This window comes from Melozone crissalis, unplaced genomic scaffold (genome assembly GCF_028551555.1).
Source record: "Melozone crissalis strain CALT ecotype California unplaced genomic scaffold, PUWL_Pcris_2 ptg000086l_1, whole genome shotgun sequence".
NCBI classification, from domain to species: Eukaryota; Metazoa; Chordata; class Aves; order Passeriformes; family Passerellidae; genus Melozone; species Melozone crissalis.
In genome coordinates, this window is record NW_026535863.1 from 774,295 (window position 1) to 794,457 (window position 20,163).

The 20,163-nt window shown below is 58.0% G+C and overlaps 1 protein-coding gene across 1 annotated transcript; it reads right to left on the reverse strand.

Annotated features, from left to right (window-relative positions):
* Nucleotides 1-242: 242 nt before the first annotated feature.
* On the reverse strand, nt 243-16,327 carry CSRP1 (cysteine and glycine rich protein 1). The gene is made up of 6 exons (XM_054290676.1): nt 16,184-16,327; nt 9,125-9,237; nt 4,107-4,275; nt 3,040-3,166; nt 1,031-1,124; nt 243-642 (listed from the first exon to the last, which is right to left on the reverse strand). Exons 2-6 carry the CDS (start codon nt 9,234-9,236, stop codon nt 566-568), a joined length of 579 nt encoding a protein of 192 aa, XP_054146651.1. The 5' UTR covers nt 9,237; nt 16,184-16,327; the 3' UTR covers nt 243-565.
* Nucleotides 16,328-20,163: the final 3,836 nt, after the last annotated feature.

Below are 20,163 nucleotides of genomic sequence, written 5' to 3' on the forward strand. Positions count from 1 at the left end.
GTCTTCACCAGGGCTTGGAGCAGCCTGGGCTAGTGGAAGGTGGAACAAGATGAGCTTTAAGGTCTCCTCCAATCCAAACCATTCCATGCTGATTCTTGGTGGGAGCAGAGGGGGAGCCCACCCCGTGTCAGACTGCACCCCACATTGCTGCCATTGGGCTTCCATTCCAATCCAGGGCTGCAAACGAACCCCTCCCCAGCCCGGGCCCTCAGCCCCAGCCGCAGTCAGAGGCAGGGCCAGGCTCTGATGTCGCTGATGTTTTATTGCTTGCTCGGTGTCACGGCTGAGCACGGGACGGGCGGGACTCGGGCACCGGGGCGTCTCTGCAGAGCCAGGGAGTGCTCCCCCCGTGCCCCCTGCCCCAGCAGGACCCCACGGGGCCAAGGCTGGGAGCCCCCGGCTGTGGGGAGCACCGGGGCAGGGCAGGAGGGGCTGGTGCTGCCAAGCAGCGGTGGCTGGGGGTGACAGGGGGTGACAGGGGGTGACAGGGGGGCACTCACTGCGGCGTGGGGCAGGCGGGCAGCTCAGGACAGCCCTGGGCGAGGGCAGGGCTCAGCCCTGGGGCTCACTGCGAGTGGATCAGTGCCCCGGCGCCCTGCCCGAAGCCAAAGCCCTTGGGACCGAAGTTCTTGGCGTAACAACCTGCAAAGGATGGAAGGGAGACACGGGTGAGGCTGGCACAGGAGCAAGTCCCTCCAAGGGGCACACCCTGCCTGGCCACGACAAGGTTTGCCAGATCTGCTGGGCAAACAGAGGCCCTGGCTCAGCAGAAAATTCCCCAGCTCTGTGGCTGGCACAGTCTGTCCTGAAAGCAGCTGCTGGGCCACCCCTTCCCAGCCTCCATCCATCCCCTCTGGGTCCTTTCACCCCTTCCCAGCCTCCATCCATCCCCCTGGGTCCTTTCACTCCTTCCCTGCCTCCATCCATCCCCCTCGGTCCTTTCACCCCTTCCCAGCCTCCATCCCCTCTGGGTCCTGTCCCCCCCAGCCCTCGGAGCCCAGGACAAGCCAGCAGGGAGGGTGGGGCTCACCTTTGCAGTAGATCTCCCCATCTTTGTCTGCCAGGGTGGTGGACTCCAGGCTTTTGCCACACTTGGCACAGCGGAAGCAGGACTTGTGCCAGGACTGTGGGACAGGAGCAGAGCCCAGTCAGAGCCCAGGGACAGCACAGCCAGGCTCTGCTACCAGCCAGGCTCCCTGCCCTGCTTCTGATCCAAAGGGGCTGGCAAAGAGCTCTGAACAGGATAAAAGCTTTTCCCTGGAAAGCACTCCCAGCCCCACAGGGAAAACACAGAGAGGAAACATCAGGTGTGGGCACTGCTCCTGTGCTGATCTGGCTTTGGAGACCTTTTTGCCAATACTCTTAAGAAGTCACTTGTGCAGTAATTTCTAGAATAATTTGTAAGGAGCAATCCCCCCCTGGACTGCCCTCTCTTAACCAGTGAGATAAATCCCCCCTGAAACCCATGACTGGGGTGGCAGCAGGGATGGGACAACTGCCCCACACAACCACAGCTCCAAGGAAGGCAGAAAACAGAGAGGAAAAATGCCAAAACCAGACAGTGTTTAAAAATAACCCCCCATGGTTCCAGCAGTCCCCTGGAGATAAATGAGCTCACAGCCTTCAGGCAGACCTAAAGTAGCCAGAGCTGCTCACCGAGGAATTTAAACAAACACTTGGGAAAACATGAAACCTTTTTTGGAAGAAAATGTGAAATTCATGGGCTGGAGGAGGAGGTATTGGATGCAGTCATACAGCAAACATTAGCACATGAAATACATGCTCTGGAATCCTCTGTGGGTCTACTTTGATGTAATTGCTTCACCAACTTTGGTTCTCAGTAAACATTGGGGCCAGAAGCTGACCAGGAAGCCCAGATCATGGTTTTAAGGGTAAATTCAGCTCCTGACCCTGGGCTGAGCCTCAACGTGTCCATCACAAGCCAGCTGGGGGGTGATGATGCTGAGGGGCCCCTTCCTTCTGTTGACCCCCTCCTTGTTCTGGGGACAGGGGACAAGCACAAAGCCCCAGGAGGACAGAGCCCAGCCAGGTCAGGGAGTGAAGCCTCATCACAAGTGAGGCTGTCCCAGCATGGCCACCCTGTCCCCACGGCACAAAGCCTGGCAGCCTGGCCTGGTGTCCCTGACAGGCCCTGCATGTGCCTGACGTGAGGAGGGCAGCTCCAGGCAGGGGCCTCATCTGGGGTCCCAGAGCTGGCAGGGCAGAAGGGACCCCCAGGCCTTGCAGAGGAGCTGGGCTGGGGCCAGGTCACAGCTCAGGGTGCAAAGAACCCTGGTGAAGGGATGAGCTTGGCACAGGGGGTGCCAGGGCTGTGACAGTGACCTGTACACCAAACCTGAGCTGACCCAGCCCCACCAGAACAGCCCCAGGACCATTCACCGAACCCATGGCCACACTCCAGCACCCTGCCCGAGCTGTGGGCAGTGCTGACCACTGGAATTCACTGCCTGCCCCAAGGCCTGGCCACAGCATCCTGGCCTGTGGCACAGAGGGGAGAAAGAGGCACCTTTCAGTGACCAGGGACACTGGCTATGGCACATGTCACTGCTCACCCTCCCAGCACATCATACAGGATGTCCACTGTGGCCTCTGCTGAGCAGGGCCAGAAATATTTAACATAAAATGTATTTGTCCCCCATCTACCAGTCTGTGAGAGCTGCAGCCTGGACAGCCTGGCTTCCAGACATGCCAACATCTCCTTTTGGTGCCAGGCTTCCAGGTGAACGTGGCATTGGAGCCAAGCATAGCCTTGGCTGAGGGCAGATCTGGACCCTCTCTGAAGTGTCCATGCCATGCAGCACCCTGTGCCCCCATTCATGTGCCCCATGCCCACCATCCCTATGCCCCCATCCCCGTGCCCCCATCCCTATTTCCCCATCCCCGTGCCCCCATCCCCATGCCCCCCATCCCTGTGCCCCCCATCCCCGTGCCCCCACCCCTGTGCCCCCCATCCCCGTGCCCCCCATCCCTATTTCCCCATCCCCGTGCCCCCCATCCCAGTGCCCCCATCCCCGTTACCTTCCCAGCTCCGATGACCTTCTCGGCCGCGTACACGGCCTGCCCACAGCGGGGGCACCCGTCAGATCCTCCCACCTTCTGGGCCATCCTGGCTGCGTTGGGGTTCATGGGTCGGTGGGGCTGGCCCCTGTGGGTGGCAGGGAGCTCACGATCAGGGGTGCAAGGTGGATCCCAAATCCCAGCCCAGTTTATACGGGAACTTCCAGAACAGTGAGCCCCATGGAAAGTTCAGCCTGGGGGAGGGAGTGGGCAGTGTGCTCAGGCAATGGGGACATGTCCCATCCTATCCCAGCCACCAAAGGGGGTTCAGTGGGATTCCCTGGAGCAGCAGAGGGGCCAGGCAGCCCATGGACACTGCTGAGAGCTCAGCACAGGCTGCACCACAGCCAAGCACCACAGCACAGGTGTGGGGAGAAGGTGCCCACAGCCCCAGTGTCGAAAACTGTAGCCATGATATTTTCTGAAAAATCCTTTCCTTAGGATTTTTTCTCCTGAGAAGCTGAGAGGCATCAGGAACAACACGTACACAATGATTATCTGCTGCTGTGGAATCCAACAGGTGGATCTGTGGTTGGTCTCATGTGGTTGTTTCTAATTAATGGCCAATCACAGTCAGCTGGATGGACTGTCTCGGTCAGCCTTTGTTATTCATTCTTTTTCTATTCTCAGCTAGCCTTCTGATGAAATCCTTTCTTCTAGTCTTTTAGTATAGTTTTAATATAATATATATAATAAAATAATAAATCAAGCCTTCTGAAACATGGAGTCAGATCCTCATCTCTTCCCTCATCCTGGGACCCCTGTAAACACAGTCACAGGGAACTTCCAGAACAGTGAGCCCAATGGAAAGTTCAGCCGGGGGGCTGTGTGCTGGGAGGGGTGGGCAGTGAGTTCAGGCAATGGGGACATGTCCCATCCCATCCCATCCCAGCCACCAAAGGGGGTTCAGTGGGATTCCCTGGAGCAGCAGAGGGGCCAGGCAGCCCATGGACACTGCTGGAGCTCAGCACAGGCTGCACCACAGCCAAGCACCACAGCACAGTGACGAGAACAAGGCTCCAACTCACTCTTCATATTTGATTCCCAGGGACTCTCCCCTGTCCGTGCTCAGGGTCCCAGCTCCCTGCCCGTAGCCGTAGCCCTTGGGGCCGTACTTCTTCCCGTAGCAGGACTTGCAGTAGATCTCCTCACCGTGCACGGCCACGGTGGTGCTGTCCAAGTTCTTCTTACAGACCACTGGAACAGAGGGGAGGGAGTGGCACCAGCCTGCTCCTGCAGAGCTCCTAATGAGCTGGGGCAAACAAGCCCTCCCAGGGACAGCAGAGCTCCCAAGGAGCAGGGAGAGCCTCGCCAGGATCCAGCTGCAGGGAGCACATGCAAACCAGGCAGATAAGGATCACAACAAGAGCGGTGTCTGGCTTTAAAAGGAAGCAACCATCAAAGCCAACAGGGTGATACCAAGGGAAGGAAAGCTCTCTTAACTCCCTGGGCGCTGCTCTCCTGCAGCTGCATTGAAACCATGGGGGTGAATTTTCCCTAGGAATCACTTGGGATGGATGTCCTAGCCCCACGCCTTATCCACTGCAAATCCACAGCAGGAAGCCCTTGGGGCAGAGAAATGTGAGCAAATGTGGTTTTGCTGGTGTTTGGACAGACCAAGAGCCATCCCAGAGCAGCCCTGTGGCCATTGCCACACCCGAGGCACTGCAAGGGCTTCACACATTGGGCACAGTCACCTGTCCAGAGCTCAAAGGCTCCCCTGACACCTCAGCCGTGGGTCTGGGGTGGGCATGGGGGGTCTCAGGTGAGGAACCCTAACCCAGCCGGCTGTCTGAGCCCTGGGGGTCAATGTGGGATGCAAGGTGGGACAGGAGGAGATGGCAGCCAGGCTCAGGGGCCCTGCTGAACCCACCCAGAGCTTGAGCTTGAGCTTGGTGCTGGGCTCAGACCTTCTCTTGATTTTTAGGTTTCTATAGAATCACAGACTGGTTTGGGTTGGAAGGGACCTTCAATTCAGATTATCTGATTCCAACCCTCTGCCATGGACACTTTCCACTATCCCAGGTTGCTGCAAACTCTGTCCAAGCTGGTCTTGAACACTTCCAAGGATGGAGCAGCCACAGCTTCTCTGGGAAGCAATGCTCCACCACCCTCTGAGTAAAGAATTACTTCCTTATATCTAATCCAAACTTTCTCCCTTATATCTAATCTAGAATGTTCCTCTTTCAGTTTTAAAACATCCCCCATTACCCAGTCATTATCTGCCTGCATTTTAAGTCACTCTGCCTCTCTTTTATAACCCCCATGAGCTCCTGGAGTACCAGCTCCTGTCCCAGCTCTGCCCACAGCTGCCCAATTCCTTCCCAGCCCTTCCTGAAACCCTCTGTGTTATGAGTAGAACAGCTGCCCGTTTTTTTAAGAGTTCATAGGCTGGGATAGCTGCTGCCAGGGTGCAGTTCTAACTATTTGTTGTTGTAATCACCTTTTTCATTAACTACCTGTCCTTGATGGTTAAGAGTTCCCCCTTTTGTCGGGTGGCACCTGCTGCTTCCAGGAGGATGGCACTGGATGGTGAAGAGCAGGGGACATTGGGGCTGGCATGCAAATGAAGAATCCCCTCACCAAACCTAGCCAAAAACCCCTAAAAACATTGAGCCAACATGGAATTGAGGGATCAAAGTGATGTCTACACTTGAGGAACAGAATCCAGTATCCGCTAAAACCCTTTTTATCCCTCATCCTAACCTAAAAGATGTTGGCTGGACAGAGGCCCTCAAACATCAAACCAAAAAACTGGGACTCTCCTGATGCTCTGGTGAGGATGGAAACCCAGCTCTGCCTGCAGACACAGCTGCACTCCTCCTCCTCTTCCATGCCACTCCTGGGAGCAGCAGTGGTGGCATAAGCGCGACCTGTTGGTTCATCCCACCGGAGCTGATTTTTAACAAAGTCATTACAAAGGAAAAAGATCTCCTGTTTATTTCACTCCGCCCAGGCAGAGCAGGCCCCAGCACCCAGGCTGCAGGTGCTGCCCCGTGTCCCTGTGCCCTGTGCAGGGTGGCAGCCCTGGGGCAGAGCCTGCAGCGCTGGCAGCCAGCCCCACACACATCCAGCTGCAGCTGCCACAGCTCCCCCAGCCTGCTCTCCATGCCTTAAATGTCGAGGCTTCCAGAAGCTTCTGGGCCAGCAGAGCAGCTCCTGGGCCTTTCCCAATATCACAGGAATGCAAACAGAGCAGAGTTCTCCCCTCGGAGCATCACAAACTGAGCGGGGGCAGAAGGCAGCCCTTCCATGACTAAATACAGCCAGGAGAACCCCGTGTGCCTCTGCTGGGCCAAGGAGGAGGAAAGGGAAGCATCTCCTGCCATCTAAGGAGGCTCTGGCAGAGTCCTCCCCTGGCTACATGCCCTGACCACAGCAGGAGCTGGGATGGAGAACAGATCCCTGCTGGGAGAGACCAGAGCAGGGAACAGGCTCCAAAGCTGCTCCTGGGCTCTCTGCATTGCCCTGCAGTGACACTGCTCAGCCACACCATCGGGAAGGAATTTGGGCACTTTCGCTGGCATTTCAAAGGGTTTTGTGTGAGCTTTGCCCGGGGGCAGCAGTGAACGGTCTCGGTGGGATCTGGATGGATTTGGAGCTCCAGCCCAACCTTTCACAGTCCCCCATCTGTACTCACAGAGTTTTGAGAGGCAACAGAAAAATTTCTTACCCAGCCCCCGGGTTTGTGCATTGCACAAATTCCAGGGCACTGCACTCAGGAGTTAAGGACCCTTTGTTTTTGTAAGAGCAGCTGAGCTGCTCCCAAAACAATCAGACAAGAGCTGCCTCTGCTTTCCAAGGCCACAGGGCTCATTCCAGCTCGTTTCTGCTGCACTACCCAGGCAGCTGGACCACGGCCAGGAGTCAATCACCAAGCTGCTCCCCGAGCTCTAATGCACTGTGGTAGGCTTGGCTCCTTTTAGATGATGTTTTTGGCAGATCTGGTTGAAGTATTTGTTATTCTCCCCTAAAGATAATGGTTTTAAGTTCCTTGATGGGGCCCAAATGCAGCACTGGGGAACAGGCTGGGAATGCAGGAGCTCAGGAGCACCATGCACAGCCTGGGAACAGCCTGGGAACAGTGGGCAGCAGGGTGGGCTGGCACACGAGGCACAGCCTGGCAGGGGAGCCACAGCCAGAGCTGCTGGGTACCTGTGGAATGGCAAAACAAATGCCTTCAAAGCACAGGGACAGCAGCCCTGAGCCCAGGACCCCTCCCTGGGCATTTGCTTCTACAATCACACACGGGGCACCTTCCTCCCTTCTCTGGCTGTGTATTCCCTCCTGGGAGAAATGCCTTGGGCCTCATTCCCTGGCTCTGGAGGCCTGCCCAGCATCCCATGGCATTTCCCTGACAAACAGCTGTGTGCACAGGGGGTGAGGGCAGCACTCCCACCCTCCTTATCTGAGCCCAAAGCACAAACAGGATTTCCTTCTGCAGAGCAGCTGCCATACAAACCCAGCCTGTCAGCCTCATCCTGCCCAGGAAACGCCTCAACAACTCCCACTGAGCCCTTCCAGCCAAAGCAGGTTTGCAGGCTGGAAACTGCCCCAGATGGGAGCTCCTGGCCGCCCTTCAGGGAGCACAGGCACAGCAGCAGCTCCTGTGCCAGCTGTGCCAGCTGTGCCCAGCCAGGCTGGACAGGTCCTGCAGCCAGGCTGGGTGGGCACAGGGGCACCACAGGATCATCCCCTGAGGGCCCTGGAGTTTCCTGCTGGAAGGGATCAGCTCCAGAGCGTGCCTTGTTTCCAGATGCCACCTCTGCTTGCTGCCCCCATGGCAAAGACCCCAGCTGTGCTCCCTGCTGTGATGGGATGCTGAGGGGCACTGGGACAGGGGCACTGGGACCAGCTGAGGGAACATTAAACCTCAGTGGGGCCCTGCTGCAAGGCCAGCCTGGAGATGCACTTCTGCTGCTCTGTGACAGATCAATGTCTCAAGGAGCCATCACAGGCAAAGACAACGTGTGTGCTCCTGTCCACAGAATTCCAGAGAGGTTTGGGTGGGAAGGGACCTTAAAACTCATTTTGTCCTACCCCTGCCATGGGCATGGACACCTTCCACCAGCCCAGGCTGCTCCATGCCCCATCTCCTGTAGGCACAGGAGAACCACTGGTTCTGATATGTGTCAGTCTCCAGGGACAGAGGACAGTGATCTGGTACCACACAGGCTGAGGACACTGCTCGTTTTTGAATCAAACCTCTTGCGGCCCCTCTGGATGCTCCAGGTTTAAGGAGCTGCTCTCAGCACTGCAACACCACCAGCTATGGGATCCCCAAAGGCAGGGAAGGGTGTTTGGGGATTGCAGCAGGACCCCAGCAGCATCTGTAGGATCCTGCAGAGGAAGGGGGCTCAGCACTGCATCACCTGCAGCCAGGTCCTGCTCTGTTGCCCTTCCCCAGAGGAGACACTTGGGCCCAAACACAGCCCAGAGACACCCTCAGTGACAGGGGATCTGCAGACAGGCTGGGGGTGATGCTTCAGCACTGCTCAGGAGGCTTTCCATCAGCACCAGGGCCAGGACAGGACCACATCTCCTCCCCATCATCCCCTCAGACATGAGGAGATTCCATGGCAGCTCCCCAGGCTCAGCCACCTTTAGTGTGGCACAGGCACAGAGCAGGCCAAAGGCAGCCCCTCCTGCAGCACTGCATGGCATGTGCCACCTCCTGCCCTGCCCTGCCACCACTGCTGGGACCCTCCTGCCACCCCCTGGCTCCTGCTGCAGTCCTGAACATCTGGACACAGAGCAGGGGACCCAGCCTGGCCCTTCCCTGCAGGAGGGATGGACAAAGGATTAGTGTGGGTGCTGGCTGAGCTCAGCCCTGGCAGCTTGGGCAGCCAGCGTGTCCTGGGATGATCTGTGCTCCTGCCAGGCTGGGGCTGGGAGAGATCCCAGGAACCCTGCCCAGGGAGTGGGGAAGGTTTGGGAAGGTTTGGGAAGGTTTGGGAAGGGAAGGTTTGGGAAGGTTTGGGAAGGTTTGGGAAGGTTTGGGAAGGTTTGGGAAGGGAAGGGAAGGGAAGGGAAGGGAAGTACTCACTGCACAAGAAGCAGGACTTGTGGAAGCTGTTGCCTTCACACTGCACCTCCTCAGCGAAGTACACGGCCTTCTGGCACACCCCACACTTCTTCCCTCCTCCCCAGTTTGGCATCCTGCAGGGGAAAGCAGAGTCAGGAGCAGGGCCAGGGCTCTGTGGGGCCGGGATGGGGCAGCCAGAGCAGGCCTGGAGCTCCAGCACCTTCCCACAGGTCAGAGAGCACCCACAACGTCTGCAGGGGCACACACTGCAGGGCCTGAGATCCCCAAAGGCAGGGAAAGGCAGAAGCATTGGAACTCAGGGCGCCAGCAGTGCCAGCTGCAGCCCAGGGAGCACTGGTCCTGTCTGCACAAATCCCTGCCTTGGAGCCGTGGGACCTCACAGCTCCTGGCAGTGCCAGGAAAAGGGAGGAGCAGCACAATGCTGGGACAGAGCACCCACAGAGCCACCCAGGCACCTCCTGGGGGCACAGCCCTGCTGCCACCCCTGCCATGGCCAGGGTGACTCTGGTGCTGCAGTGACAGAGCTGCTGCTGCTGCCCTGGGCAGTGCCAGCTCCTCCTCCCTGACCAAGCTCAGGCACAGCCAGGGCTGCCCCTGGCACCACCAAAGCCAGGCTCTGGCACAGCTCCCACAGCACCACCAGCTCCTGCCTGACCTGACCCTCCCTCCCAGGCACTCCCTGCACTCTCAGTCTCCCCCAGGACTGCAGGCAGAGTCACAGCCTGCAGAACCTGAAAGCAAGAAGACAGAGCAGGGCAAAGACCTGAGCTCCAGCCTAAGGCACATCCAGCTCCTCAGCAGGCTGTAAATGCTTCTATTTCTCTTCTCATTCCTAAACTGTGTCTGATGAGACACCATCAAGAGGCCCCTGGATCTGCAGATAACCCCAAAATCCTGTGAGCTGCTTACACAAGCAGAGCTCCAGCCCAGAGGGGCCCTGACACTTGTCAAGACCATAAACCTTGAAACATTCACACAACAAAGTCCTGCAAGGAGATCCTGAGGGAACCAGGCTTCCAAGAGGAAGCCAAGGAGGATCAAACAGCAGGGGTTGCTACAAAGACAATAAAATACTTTTTGGAGGGGCCCAATGATGCTAGCAAGGTCAATAGGCACAAGCTGCAGCCTGAGAGCTCTCCAGGGGCCTCTTTCCATCAACACCTCTGGAATTCCCCATCCTGCTCCCCTCTGGGGACAGGCAGCAGAGTCACCATGTGCTTCCTGACCCCTGAACAGCTAAAGCAGGGCAGGGGTCTCCAAAACCAAACCCCATTTTCACAGTACAAGATTTGCCAGCCCTCCATCTGTGTAGGATCTCGTCACTTCCCTCAGCTCAGCTGTGTGGAGATGAGGAGGGGAGCTGGGTCTGCAGGGCCCACCAGGAGCCCCCGCGGAGCAGATCCTGGGTCAGCTGCAGCCCCCCAGGCCCTGTGGCTGTCCCGGCGGGCGGTGGGAGCTGAGCCCTGCAGGGCTGGGGCTGTGCAAGCCCCAAGCAGAGATGGGAGCACCAAGGGCTCACAGGCACAGCCCGATCCCTGCACCTCCCAGGCCAGGGGGAGTCGAGATCTTCCCTGTGTGAGAGCATTTTGTCAGGAAAACTGATCCCAGCCTGGCTACCAGGGCAGGGTCAGAACCGACCCCACTGGACCCTGGGCACAGCTCCCAGGTGCCCGGAGGGTCTCAGGGCAGGACAGACAGACAGAGGAGGGGAGGGCAGGGCTGGGGAGGCTGTGCTGGCTCCCGGGATGCTGGGAGCGTGTCTGGGCTGTGCTCACAGCAGCTGGGAAGCCTCTTCTCCACAGGCTGGGCTCCCCACCGTGCCAAACCCCTCCCTTCCAGCCTGATCCTCCCAGTCCCAGCCTTTGGATTGCCTTAAAAGGACACAGGCTGCTCTCTCCTGCTGTTTCCCCTCCATCAGGACGGCCTGACCTGGCTCGGGAGTTTCCTTGGAGGGCAGAAACATCCAGCAGCACCCTGAGCCCTGCACGGGCTGGGAGCCCACAGCCCCTGTGTCAGATCCCAGTCAGGAATGACAGACACATCCCTGGCCCCCATCCCTCTGCAGGATCCCATCTCTGGGATTGCCAGCCCTGCTTTTGGGGCAGCCCAGAGCCAGGGCATCCACCAGTGCACCCCATGGTGTGGGAGCAGCTGCTCCCTTTGCCTCCACAGCACGTTTGTTCCCCTCAGAGCAGCAGCAGTGAAAGAAGAGGCTTGGTTTGGAATGTGGAATACCACATCTTCAGGTCTTCTTCATCCTGAAAATGTGGCATTCACATTCTCTGAACTTGGTTTGTCCTGAACACCAAGGCTACCCTGAGATCAGCAGTGGGGACACCTTCCCCTGAGCTGCCTGGAAGCCTAAAGTTAGAGGAGAAAACCTGATTGTAGGTGAAGCTCACCTGACATTTGTCACAAGAGGAGCCCCAGCCCTTTTGCTGCTGCTGATTTTCCTCAATCCACCACGGGAAGGCTGCAGGTGCCTCCACTCAGTTTAAATGATGTGATTAAACGTGATTTGAGCAGGTGACTCTCACCATGCAGCACAAACAGAGCCCCAGCAAAGCCCCATCCCAGCAAAACCTCCTGGCACACACCAGGGTGGATTTTCTGAGGGCAGAGACCATGGACATCAGTTTGTCCTGGGGATCCCTGTGAGGGCTCACAGCCAGACACAGAGAAAACCTGAGATAAGATTTAAGTTGCTGAGAATTCCCTGTTAGTCCACAACAAACCACCACCACGTGCTGTGAGCCCAGCAGGCCACACACAGCCCAAATCTGTGCTACAGGCTTCCAGCAGCAGCAAAAAAAGGGATAGGAAATCCCTGCTCTGGGTGCCTGGACCTGACCAGCCACGTCCTCACGAATGCCATCCAGACAGATCCTCCCTCCCAGCTCCCCAAGGAATGGCCACTCAAGATATGTCAGAGTGTTTACAATCCCTTCAGCATTATTTTCAGAATACTTTGCATATTTTGCCCAATTGCAACACTTGGTGACCACAGTTACACTTCTCCAAGTCACTCTGGGCCCCGTGCAAAATAAGGAACAGGAGGTGACAATCCCAGAGCCAATGACCTCACTGAGCACAGGCAAGGGGCTGCCAAAACAAACCAAGATTATTCTCCTTCCTCCTGCAGCTCCACAACTCCCAGTAAACACACCCAGAGCCCTACAAACACCACTGTCAGTGCCAAGCAGGGCTTGGCCATGGAGCCACTCCATTAGCCACCAGAGATAAGGGAAGAGGCCCCAAACCAAGATCCCACCCTTCAGCAGCAGCTGCACCGTGGGGAGCACAGACATGGGGAGGTTGTGCAGAACCAGCCAAGGCTGACACTTGCTGGAGATTAACCCCAGTTCCAGAGGGTGATGTTGCAGCAGTCCAGCTCTCCGGCAAAGACCAGCTTGGATGGAGCCTGGAGCAACCTGAGATGGTGGAAGGTGTTCCTGCCTGTGGCAGGGGTGGCACTGGGTAACCTTTGAGGTCCTTCCAATCCAAACCTGGCTGTGGCTCTATGAAATCTGGGCTCAGGCTCACACACGTTTCAGAGGTGCTGTGTCATAGACAACTTTTATGGAAAATCCTTTCCTTAGGATTTTTCCTCCTGAGAAGCTGAGAGGCCTCAGGAACAAAATGTAAACAATGATTATCTGCTACTGTGGAATGAAACAGGTGCATCTGTGATTGGCCCATGTTGGATGTTTGTAATTAATGACAATCACAGTCAGCTGGCTCAGACAGAGAGTCTGAGCCACAAACCTTTGTTATCATTCTCTGCTGTTCTATTCTTAGCTAGCCTTCTGAGGAAATCCTTTCTTCTATTATTTTAGTATAGTTTTAATGTAATATATTTCATAAAATAATAAATCAAGCCCTCTGAAACGTGGAGTCAGATCCTCATCTCTTCCCTCATCCTCAGACCCCTGTGAACACGGTCACAGTGCTATGCTGCACCAGCCTGGGAGGCAGTGTGAGCCACACTGAACACCCAGGCATAAACCAGCATGGATCCAGGATGTGCTGGTGCTCTGGGATGTCAGCACTGGCTGTAAGAGGAAGCAGTGAGCTGCTGCAGCCATCAGGCAGCACAGACACACTCATCCTCTTTTTCAGTGTGCTCCTGTCACTGCCCCCAGAGCTGACACCTCAGCCCTGCCATCCTGAGAGCAGCTGGGCGGGAGCTGCTGGAGCTGGGCAGGGCCTGTGGCTGTGGGGATGCAGCTCCATGGGAGCACTCAGGGCAGGGCAGGTCCTCCTGACACTCCAGAACATCCCTGCAGCCACCAGGATGTCAGCTCAACCACCTAACCTTCTGCTATAGCTGAACAATTTCCCTGTGTCTGTGCCCCACTAAAATCCTACAGTAGTTAATGGCAGAGCAATCACTTTGTGTTTGGATATCACTGAGGAACAGCAGACTTGTACTGACCCATATAAAAAGTTCTTTTTTTCTGAATGGGGGCATTAAAACAAGTGAATGACAGAAGAGCACCATCAGTGCTGCACAAAATTCACTCCTAAGCATGTTCATAGCAGTCCAGGCAGAATTAATCCATGCTCTGGCCAAGGGAAAAGTCAAAGGGGAGGAAGCCACAGCAGGAGCCCCAAGCCCAGGGGTCTGAGTAGAGCCTGCCAGTTTAGAGAGCAGCTGGCATGGCCATAAAATGGGCAGAAATTTGAAGCAAGAGGGACCCAGACAGATGAGATGTGAGCAGAGCAGAGAGGAAGCAGCTCCCAGGGACAGAGCAGGGAACATCCCCTGGGAAAGCCCCAGGACAGAGCAGGGAACATGCCCTGCTCTGGGCATGTGGCACCAGGGGCGCAGCGTGGGGACCTGCAGTCAGAGCCACGGGGACCCTGCCCCAGGCAGCCAGGAGCTGTCCCAGAGCAGCTTCCCCATCACCTGGGCACAGGTGGGAACAGCTCTACAAGGGGCAAGCTAGAGCTGTCCCCTTGTCCCTGCTGTGTCATGGGCTGGCAGGAGCGGCAATGTGAGCGGACTCTGGGCCACTCACAGCATAAACAAGGATGAGTGAAGGTCATGTGTGACCCAGTGATGTTGAACTGGTGAGCAATGAGAATGGTGGCTGAGGCTGGTGAGCTCAGAGATATGGAAAACCACTGGGAATTACCAGGGAAAATCACAGAACTGCCCCAGGAGATGCAGCTGGGTCACATCAGATGCCTCTGAGGGCTTTGCTGGGATAGGAGGGAAGAAGTGAAGAGACTCTGATCTCGAGGGTGATGCTCACGTGTGGCTCATCTGCTCTATGACTCCAAGAGCAGTCAGGCCTGACTCCAGCAGCAATCAAATGATTCTGCCACCAAGGCAGCCTCAGGTTGTGCAGAGCAGGGGCCTGAGAGAGGCCAGCAGAGAGCTGAGCCCCTGGCCAGACACAGCTCTCACAGCCACGGGCCCCTGCCTGCACACACAGCTCCCAGGCTTGGCTTACAGAGAACTCACAGAACTCACAGAATCACCAGGCTGGAAGAGACCTTCAGATCATCCAGTCTAACCCTTGCCCTAACACTCAACTAACCCTGGCACCCAGTGCCACATCCAGGCTTTGTTAACACACCCAGGGATGGTGACTCCACCAGCTCCCTGGGCAGGCTTTATCACTCTCTTCAGAACTTCGCCAGAACTTTATCACTCTCTCATAAAAACTTTTTCCTGATATCCAACCTACATTTCCCTTGGCACAGCTTGAGACTGTGTCTCCTTGGAAGCAGGGTTCTCCATGAAAATCCCAACTTGATCCAGAACAAAAGAAACAGCATTTTCAGGGGTGCTAACAAAAGCTCCTGACTCCCACAGGGATCAAGATCCATCACTGGACTGAGCCCACTTGAGCTTCCCCAAAGCCCTGAAATGCCCCAGTTGGTCGCATCCTCCCCTTCCAGGAGCAGGGAGCTCAGACGCTCTCAGGCAGCTCTCAGGCACTGCCAAGCTGCCTGGAGAGCCCCTGATCCAGGGGACAGCAGAGGCTGGCACAGAGCCCGTGCCCCACTGGAGCAGCACAGCCCTGAGCTCCTGGGAAGGGCTCTGTATATATCCCAGCAGAATAACTGAACATCCTGAGCTGGAACTGACCCACAAGGATCACACCCAACCCCTGCCCTGCACAGACACCCCACAATCCCACCCTGGGCATCCCTGGCAGCACTGCCCAAGCACTCCTGGAGCTCTGGCAGCCTCGGGGCCGTGCCCATTCCCTGGGGAGCCTGGGCAGTGCCAGCACCCTCTGGGGGAAGAGCCTTTCCTGATACCCAGCCTGACCCTGCCCTGGCCCAGCTCCAGCCCGTCCCTGGGGTCCTGTCCCTGCTCACAGAGAGCAGAAATCACAGCTGTCCCTCGGGAGGAAGCTGCAGACCCCGGGGAGCTCTGACCTCAGGCCACTCTGCTCCAGCAGGATCAGACCACACGAGCACAGTTGCTCCTTGCAGGGCTTCTCTTCTCACCCTTCCCCAAGCTCCAGAGCCAGGAGCAGCGCCCAAAGCTGCCTCACCCCTCACACTATTGTAGCACTGGCCCCTTCTCATGCAGGCAAAGAGAGAAGATCTGACACAGGAACTTGGCAGAACCCGGGGCTTTGCCCAGTGCTCCTGAACTCCCTCGCACGGGCTGAGGGCTCTGAGGCTGAAAAGCAGCGCCTGGAGCTGTGCTGGAGCCTGTGCCCAGCCCGGTGCCCAGCAGTGCAAATCTCCTCTGCGAGCCGACCCGAGCCCCCAGCAGAGGTGCCCAGGCTCCCTGGCAGCGAGCTGTACGGAGCACCGATCTGATGCAAGAGCTTCGGCTTCCGCACCCCGCCATGTGCGCGGCAGCGCGGGCAGCTCGGGGGGCTCCGTGCCCACCCCAGGGGCACACGGGGGGCTGAGCCCCTCCCAGCCCCGCACCCCCCTGCGGCCCGCGGGGCTGGGGCACCCTCAGGGCAGGGACAGGGATGGGCAGGGATGGGCAGGGATGGAGGCAGCCCCGGGCACGGCAGGGGAGGCGGAGGCGGCTCCGCTGCGCTCGGCGGGACCCGGCGGCCGCCTCGGCCCCGCACCCACCTGCGGCCGGGCCGGGGTCGGTGTCGGGCTCGGTGTCAGATCCGGACTCGGTGTCAGATCCGGGCTCGGTGCCGGGTCGGTGCCGGGGCTCGGTGTCGGTGCCGCTGCCGGTGTCGGAGCCGCCGGGGCCGGCGCCGCTCGGCGCTTTTGTCGCTGGCGGGGCAGGGCGGGCCCGGAGGGCGGCACTGATGTCACGGCCCGGGGGGGACGGCACGGCCCGAGCGGCCTCAGCAGCTCCTGAGGCTGCCCGGGAGCCCCGTCCCAGCACCCGGGCCGGGATCCTCCGGGTCAGAGCCCCAGGCTGGCTCCGGGCGGCGGGAGCGCTGCCCACGTTTCGGCGGTACTTGGTTCTGCTGGGCGGTTTACTCTGAGTTAAAAGAGTTGCAAGATTGGAGAAATGACGGAGAGCAGCCCTGGGGAGAAGGACATGGGGTGTTGGTGTGTCAGAAGGACATGGGGGTGCTGGTGAATGACAAGCTCAGCCCCAGCCCCGTGCTCTGGCCCCCCAGACCCCCCCTGTGCTGGGCTGATCCCCCAGGGGCAGCAGGGCAGGGGGGGATTCTGCCCCTGTGCCCTGCTCAGGTGAGGCCCCACCTGCAGAGCTGCCCCAGCCCTGGGCCCAGCACAGGGAGGAGCTGGAGCTGCTGGAGAGAGCCCAGAGGAGGCCACGGAGCTGCTCCAGGCCTGGAGCCCCTCAGGGAGAGCTGGGGATGCTCACCTGGGGAAGAGGATTCTCCAGGGAAGCCTTACTGCAGCTTCTCCACAGATAAAAAGGAGTTCATAGGACTTCAGCAAGAATTGTTGTCCAATATGGGTGGTGAGGCCCTGGCACAGGGTGCCCAGAGCAGCTGGGGTTGCCCCATCCCTGGAAGTGTCCAAGGCCAGGTTGGATGGGGCTTTGAGTAACCTGGGGTAGGGGAAGGTGTCCCTGGCAGGACAGGTGGGACAAGATGGGCTTTGAGGTCCCTTCCAACCAGCCCAGGCTGGAATTATGGGTCTCTCATAGCAAATTTCAGAGCAGGGGATGAGGAGAGGTTCTCTGGCAATGGCTCCCATGGGAACCCACCACAACAGTGCTGCTTTGGGTGCAGACAGATGGGGTGGAGAAATATGCACAGCCCCAAACTGCAGAGGAAAGGCTGCAGAGGTGTTGGGAAAGCGCTCCCAGCACAGCTGGAGGACGGGTGGGAGCCTGGCTCCCTGTGAAAGGAGAGCTCTGAGAAGCGAAGAGGCCAAAGCAGTGCAGGAGCAGAGACTCTGCTGCCCTTCCCTGGTGTCCCACACACCCTCTGTACCCTCACAGATGTCCCTCTGAGCCCAGACATTCCCAGAGCAGCCTACAGAAAGTGTGGCTGCAGGGCTGCAAAGCTGCTTTTCCCTTTTCCTGCATGTTTTATGCCAGGGCAGTACAGGAGCCCAGGAAGGCCCAGGGCCTTGTGACAAACAATTCCAAGGCTCCAGGGGATGCTGTTTGCACCCTGAAAGGCTGAGGGTGATCCATGTGTGGCCCTGCAGCCTGACCCCACCCTGAGTGCTCTGTCCATGCTCAGAGCCCTGGCAGGACCCCAGTCCCAGCTGGAGTTTGGCTGTCCCCTCATGTGCTCATCCCTGCTGGATCTGCAGGTGCTGGGATGCAAACTCCCATTGTCCATCTTCTCCATCCCCCTGGGAAACAGTGTCCTGGGTCTGTGCCCCTCTGGCACTCCCCTGTGCCTGTGGAGGAGGGCAGGGATGGCAGTGGGACACCCTCCCTGATCCAGCAAAGCCCACACAGCGTCAGGAACCAGGTGGCACCAACAGGGAAAGGATCTCCCCTTTCTTAGGCATTTTTAATGCTCTGGAACATTCCAAGAAGATTCCATCCATCAATGTTCTGCTCCCTGGACCTGGAGGTCAGCAAAAGGCTCCCACTTCCAGGAGCAGCTGCACAGGAAGCTCCTGCAGGGGAAGTCAGGAGAATGGAACAGTTTTGCTGTGGCTGAACGGTTTCCCACCCTGAGCTGCTGCCCTGGCAGCCCTGGGGCTCTGTGCTCCGGGAGGATCTGCCAGCCCTTGCAGCAGGTGAGGCTGGAGAGGAGCTGGATGCTCCAGAGCTCCTGATGGCAGTGGCCATGGGCAGGATTGCCAGGGGAGGCCAGGATGCCATTGGCAAAGGCTCCCATTGAATTCCTCTCCCTGGGCTGGCCTTTTCTCCTTGACAAATGGAAGAGGGTACTGAGGAGCAGGCAGCTGACATGAGGAGCCTGATGGCCGCTCTCTGGGGCTCAGGGACCCTTCCCCACCCCTCTCCTGAGGCACCACAGCTCGCTGGGGCAGGAGCCGGGGAGCCCAGGCTGCTGGAGCTGCTGGCATTGTGCAACTGAAACTGGCAGGAAGGGAGGAGGACTGGGAGGGCAACAAGGAGCTGCTTCCTTTGGACCTGGAAAGCTTTTGGCACCAGATCCCACAGGAATTTTACTGTGAACTGTGGGTGAAGAAATTCCTGGCACAACTGGGGCTATTTCCTCTTGTCCTGTTGCCTCCCACTTGGGAGAAGAGCCAGATCTCCACCTGGTTCCAACCGCCTGTCAGGAGTTGTAGAAAATGAGAAGGTTCTCCCTGAGCCTCCTTCTCTCCAGGCTGAGCCCCTCCAGCTCCCCCAGTCACTCCTGGTGCTCCAGAGCCTTCCCCAGCTCCCTTCCCTGGACACACCCCAGCCCCTCAGTGTCTCTCTTGCCATAAGGGCCCCAAACTGCCCCCCGGGCTGGAGGTGCCCCAGCAGTGCCAGCACAGAGGGACGGGCACTGCTCCTGCTGGCTGCACCATGGCTGGCACAAGCCCGCATGCCACTGGCCTCCTTGCCCACTTGGGCACACTGACCACCAAAACATCTCCCCCTGCAGCTGCTCCTGGTGGCCAGGGATCCCCTGTCACAGACGTCTTTTGTGAAAAATCCTTTCTTGGGATTTTTCTCCCTTCTGAGAAGCTGTGGCCTCAGCAACAAGATGTAAACAATGGTTTTCTGCCGCTGTGGAATGCAACAGCTGCATCTGTGATTGGCCCATCTTAGATGTTTAAAATTAATGCCAATCAAGGACTGAGCTCTCTCGAACAGCATTTTCATCTCTCTCATCCTGAAAACCCTTGTGACCACCGTCACAATCTCCCACAGGAATCCCAAGGCCTTGTAGAGCATTGCACACATCCCAGAGCTGACACCACTGCGCTGTCATTTGGGAATGAGCATCCTTTCCCTGGGGTTGGGAAGCCTCTGCAGATGGCTCAGAGGCTGTGTCCAAGGCAGGCTGCAGGAGATGGTGCTGCAGATGCCAGCCTTGGGCAGACCTGCCTCCTCCAGCCTCCATCCCACAGGAGCAAGGCAGGGGCTGCCAGGTTTCAGAGTTCTCCTATTCCTATTTCTGTTCTCCAGAGGAGGCAGAGCCAGTGGATTAAAAGCTGCCTGTCAGCTTCAGAAAGGTTCCCTGTATCCCCAATTCTACTTTGGAAATGCCATCTCTGGTCTTTGCTCTGAAGGGGCCTGAAGGGGACCAGGCTTGTGAAGAATCCCATTGCAGAGGGAGTGGGGCCCAGGCCTGGCCCCTTCCAGCACTGGCTCAGGATGCCCTGTGTGCCGCAGGGACACTCTCAGCCCCCTCAGGGAGTGCAGAGAGCCCAGAGCACTGGCTCAGGATGCCTTGTGTGCCGCAGGGACACTCTCAGCCCCCTCAGGGAGTGCAGAGAGCCCAGAGCCATCCCAGCTCACCCCCCCAGTGTCTCTCCAGTGGCAGAGTGGTGTCTCTTGGGCTCGGTAACCTGGGGCTGTCCCTCTGCCTCTCACCTGCTGCAGCCTTCTCATCTCCCCAGCAGAGCCCAGGGATGCAGGAGAGCAGGAGTTTCTGTTCAGAGACTTATAGCCAGGGGAGGGTCAGTCCCTTCTTCCAGGGAACAAGGGATGGGACAAGAGGAAGTGATCTCAAGTTTCCCAGGGAAGGTTCAGGTTG

What these genes read in the sequence shown, in the direction of transcription:
- CSRP1 (XM_054290676.1), bottom strand. Translation starts at nt 9,236, where the DNA reads ATGCCAAACTGGGGAGGAGGGAAGAAGTGTGGGGTGTGCCAGAAGGCC. An exon ending in CTGGGAATCAAATATGAAGA is followed by an intron (nt 3,167 to 4,106) that starts GTGAGTTGGAGC and finishes TGCCACCCACAG; the next exon opens with GGGCCAGCCCCACCGACCCA. An exon ending in AGGTCATCGGAGCTGGGAAG is followed by an intron (nt 1,125 to 3,039) that starts GTAACGGGGATG and finishes CCTGTCCCACAG; the next exon opens with TCCTGGCACAAGTCCTGCTT.